The sequence below is a fragment of the Amphibalanus amphitrite genome, unplaced genomic scaffold, assembly GCF_019059575.1.
Source record: "Amphibalanus amphitrite isolate SeventyFive unplaced genomic scaffold, NRLGWU_Aamphi_draft 000060F_arrow, whole genome shotgun sequence".
Taxonomy (NCBI): domain Eukaryota; kingdom Metazoa; phylum Arthropoda; class Thecostraca; order Balanomorpha; family Balanidae; genus Amphibalanus; species Amphibalanus amphitrite.
This window is the reverse complement of record NW_024881556.1, coordinates 259,586-264,064: the sequence shown is the minus strand read 5'-3', so window position 1 is coordinate 264,064 and position 4,479 is coordinate 259,586. Positions and strand designations below refer to the sequence as shown.

Here is a 4,479-nt window from a genome sequence, read left to right as displayed (position 1 = left end):
AAGGCGGATCTTAAGAGCCCAATTTTTTTACTTAAGTAGGTCAGAGGTCAGGTCAAGGTCAGGTCAAGGGTACAAAATGCAAGTTTCTACAGCATTGGCCTTGCACCGTAGTTGCCGAAGAATGGACTGAGACTGATTGCCCAAAACGTGTTCTTAGACTACCAAGACAATAGTCGTTGCACACAATGTCATTCAAAGGTCAAGGTCAAGGTCAGGTCAGGTCAGGTCAGGTCACCAAAAACAAAATATAGAAAAGGGCATGTGCGACACATGTTTTATGGGTCATTTTACTCATGGAATTCAATAGTCACACTCAATAAGTGATATGGACCGCCTCTGGATGAATTTCAGGTCGAGGTCAGGTCAAGGTCAGGTCAAGTGAGGTCAAATTTTGAAGTTGGTTGTTAAGGCCTAAAAAGGTGTCTATCCGATGCAGTTTTTCACGGTGAATCGAATGGTGCTATTCTTATTTCCGTACGAGGTCTAGAACTTCCAAAAAAATCATTTTTCAAAATTTTTGTGTGTCGTGACGTCATAAAATTTTGAATAACTCCCACATTTTTGAACCGATTCTTCTAAAAATTGGTATGTAGGTGCACATAGACCACTTCTTTGACATATATTCCGGTTTTTTCGATAAACTCAAAATTTTGGATTTTATAAATATTTTCCCAAAAAAGTCAGTTTTTTGGAAAAATTTTGGCCAAAATCCAAATTTTTCAAAAAACCGAGATAGCCATTTGATAGACAAAGTAGAATCACGTATAACCTTTTTTGTTACGTCTTGATTCCTTTAAAAATGAAGAAGTTAGCGGCGTTTGAAATTTTGCCGTTTTTAGGCGAAAATGGCGAACATGACGTCACTAAAACGTCAATTTCTCAAACATTTTCCGACGGATTTCGCTCAAATTTTCAGGGAACGTGTCAAATTGATGTATGATAAGGTACTGAAAGTTTGACGTTGCTGGCGTAACGCGTTTAGAAGTTATTGGCGAAAAACGGGAGGGGGGGCAGATTCTGCCCCCCCCCCCAGCGGGGCGCGGGTTAAAATTGGGTATCATTGGCTTCCTCTTGTCACGGGCAACACGCTCGTTTTTTTCGCGAAGCTCTAGCTTGATTAGGGGCCAAACGGCAAGGGGGTGGGGTCCAACCGAGCCCACCCCCCTACACATTAGAAGCTGGCAAACGCCGCACACATGCGAGGGTTAGATGGACCCTCCCACCTTCAAAAAAGGCTAATGAATTGACAGAAAAGTGATTTACCGTGATTTAAAGAAACACAAAACTGAATATCTACCAAATTTCACTGAAAAAAATAATCACCGGTTTTCAAGATATTAATTACACAATAACTTTTGTTTATTTTTGAGACCTCTGCTGTTCCTGAGGTCATTTGAAAGTAATTTGGCATCCTAATAAATAAGTTATAATGTTTAAAAATCGTTAGATCTGCGCTGACGTCACCAATTCTAATTCAAATGTACTAGCCCCGTAGAATCCAAAACTAATTATCTCTGAATCAAAGCATTTCTCGACGTTGTAAGTGCCTAAACAGGTACTTCCAAGCCAGGGACCCCCATTTGACTATATCAACTCAAAACTAATGTTAAGGTGGGATGGTCACTTAAACGGCAAAGAAACACTCAACAAAAAATGATGATTTTTATCTGGAACACTTTTAGTTCCTATTATTCTTGCTCAGTGTCTTTCCTCTACCCGCAATTGCAACATACCGGTCACTCTAAACATCTGCTCATGAGGCACAAAAAAAATACAGTGTAATGCTGTGGACGCCAGCGATATACGCCGGGATATTCTCATTGGGACTACCGGCACCCTCTGATATGTGGGTACCGCAACATCTTCTTGAAGCGACATCCGACCGTCTCCGTCTGCTTCTCCTTGGGCAGACGCCCATAGCTGTGTTTCATCTGAGGAGCTGCAACTCATCTGAGGAGCTGCAACTCATCTGTGAAGCTGAACTCAGCTGCGGCGCCCTCCGCGGAGCTGAACTCAGCTGAGGCGCCCTCCGCGGAGCTGAACTCAGCTGAGGCGCCCTCCGCGGAGCTGAACTCAGCTGCGGCGCCCTCCGCGGAGCTGAACTCAGCTGAGGCGCCCTCCGCGGAGCTGAACTCAGCTGAGGCGCCCTCCGCGGAGCTGAACTCAGCTGCGGCGCCCTCCGCGGAGCTGAACTCAGCTGCGGCGCCCTCCGCGGAGCTGAACTCAGCTGCGGCGCCCTCAGCGGAGCTGAACTCAGCTGAGGCGCCCTCCGCGGAGCTGAACTCAGCTGCGGCGCCCTCCGCGGAGCTGAACTCAGCTGCGGCGCCCTCCGCGGAGCTGAACTCAGCTGAGGCGCGCCAGCAGCTCCAGCGCCCCCAGCACTGAAGACGTGTGTGCACCTGCTGCATCAGCACGGTCAGAAGACATGGGCTGGGCCTCGGTTGCGGGATGACCTCCATCGGCGTCCGATCCTAATAAGGTTCCTTCTACCCGAGAAACGATGGAAGGCGAATCAGCAGCAGTGAGCCTTCCGACATCGCCAGAGGTCAAACTCGCTGCGTCAGACTCCTGTGTCAGCTCTATGCCAGACTCCTGTGTCAGCTCAATGTCAGACTCCTGTGCCAACTCTATATCAGACTCTTGTGCTACTCCTTCGTCAGACTTGGGTTCTACCTCTTCGTTAGGCTCCTCTGCCTCCTTTGTGTCTGGCTCGTACGCCACCGCTGCTTCACTCCTATTTTCACTATTTTCGTCGGTAGAAAAGATGGCGGTTGTGACGAATGCGGCCTCAGTTATGTCAGCAAGAACAGGGACTCTGCCTTTTTCAGAGGCGAGGAGGAGCTTCCCGACTCGGACGGGAGTGGTTGCGGCGGCGGACAGGACGTCCTCTGTGAGCGCCGCAGAGTCGGCACTGGAGTCGTCCGCCCCAGTGGCAGGACCCTCCAGGTCATCGCAGACCGGTGCGATGCCGAGCGCGCCTTTTCCGGTCTCCAACTTGGCCTGCGCGCTGGTGATGGGCCTCTCCCCGCCCCCGCTCGCTGCGGACACGGCGACCAGGCTCGGCGGGCTGCCGACGGCGGCTGGCGGCGTGGGCACGGCGTCACCAAACGCGCGGAAGCCGCCCTCGTCGGCCACCCAGGTAATGTTCACGTGCCGGCCGTCGGGCGCCAGGTATGAGTAGTGGCCGCGCATCACGGTGCCGACGCCGTCCCCGATCCGCCTCTGGTGTCCCACCGCGCCCACAGACGTGCCGTCGCCGGTGCTGTAGCTGTAGCTGAAGCTGCCGTTGTTGTTCTCGTACGTTTGACTTCTGATCTGATGTGCAGTAGAGGGGACCGCCTGCTGCGAGTGTGCCTGGACCGGCGGGACCTCTGAAGCTGCCTGCGCAGACACAGGGACCCGGTGACCATCTGGTTCGGGGGAACCCGAGCCTTCGAGGTTGGTCTCGAGCTCTCCAGAACCTTCTACGTCTCCATCGGCAAACCCCGATCCTTCCAGTGCTGTGCTGACTTCCTCAGCCGAGTCTCGAACAGCCACAATTATCCCTGAGAGTTCCAGCAGACCCTCGTCCAGCGGCAGCGCCGCAGCACACTGGACTAGGGCAAACACCAGGAGAGGGTGCATGGCCGGCTACAGCGGTCAGAGGACCGAGGCTGGCACAGAACAGCCGCCAGAGCCCACTGATGGCCGTCTCCAGGTGCACGGCCGCTTATATGTCAGCCGGTGACTGGGAGCGACCGGCACCCGCTGCTGCCGATCAGCCCCTGGCCATGCGTCGGTGAGCACGGCCCGATCGTCCGATCGTCCGCCTGTGCTCGCCGGGAGATGACTCTTCGCCCCGCCGCGCATCGATCGCATGGCGGGATGCAGTTGCAACACTCATATAGGTACACAGAGTCTGCAATACTCACAAACGGTGACGAGCCCGACGCGATATTGGCGATTGCTGTAAATGGGTGAGCACTCTGTAAGGTTAGCATTGGTTGTGCAACTGTGGCGCCATGGTAGCTCAAATGTCGGCTGGCATGTGGTGTTCGGGCGGCAGATGTGCTGAGCGCCAAGTGGCAGATACAAAGTACGAGTGATGCGACTTACCAAATAACTGATGAAATCAAATGCTGTTTACGAGTAATTCTGAAGCGTGTTCACAATTCACTAGTACCTACACTGAGCCGGGATTTAAATGGGGACCAGCCAAATCAAATGGCAATTTTAACCCGCACATAACTGGGGACCTACAGAGCCCCCCTCCCATTTTTCTGCAATATCTTCTAAACCGCTGGTCGCTGGATGTATCAAGACAACACTTGCAGTACCTTCGGCTACACCAATTTGATACCTTGTATCCAAGTACAAATTTCGTAGTTACCAGAGGTCGGCCGAAAATGACGTCAGAGTGACGTCATGTTCGGCTAATTACAGATGTGGTAAGCTATACTGCAAAAAATCTTAATTCTTAACCCTCGCCGGCACAGGGTG

At 52.0% G+C, this 4,479-nt stretch overlaps 1 protein-coding gene across 1 annotated transcript; it reads right to left on the bottom strand.

Moving 5' to 3' along the window:
* Window positions 1-1,330: 1,330 nt before the first annotated feature.
* Window positions 1,331-3,664, bottom strand: LOC122378481. Its single transcript, XM_043359590.1, has one exon. The coding sequence runs from the start codon at window positions 3,622-3,624 to the stop codon at window positions 2,344-2,346; it is 1,281 nt and encodes a 426-aa protein (XP_043215525.1). The 5' UTR covers window positions 3,625-3,664; the 3' UTR covers window positions 1,331-2,343.
* Window positions 3,665-4,479: the final 815 nt, after the last annotated feature.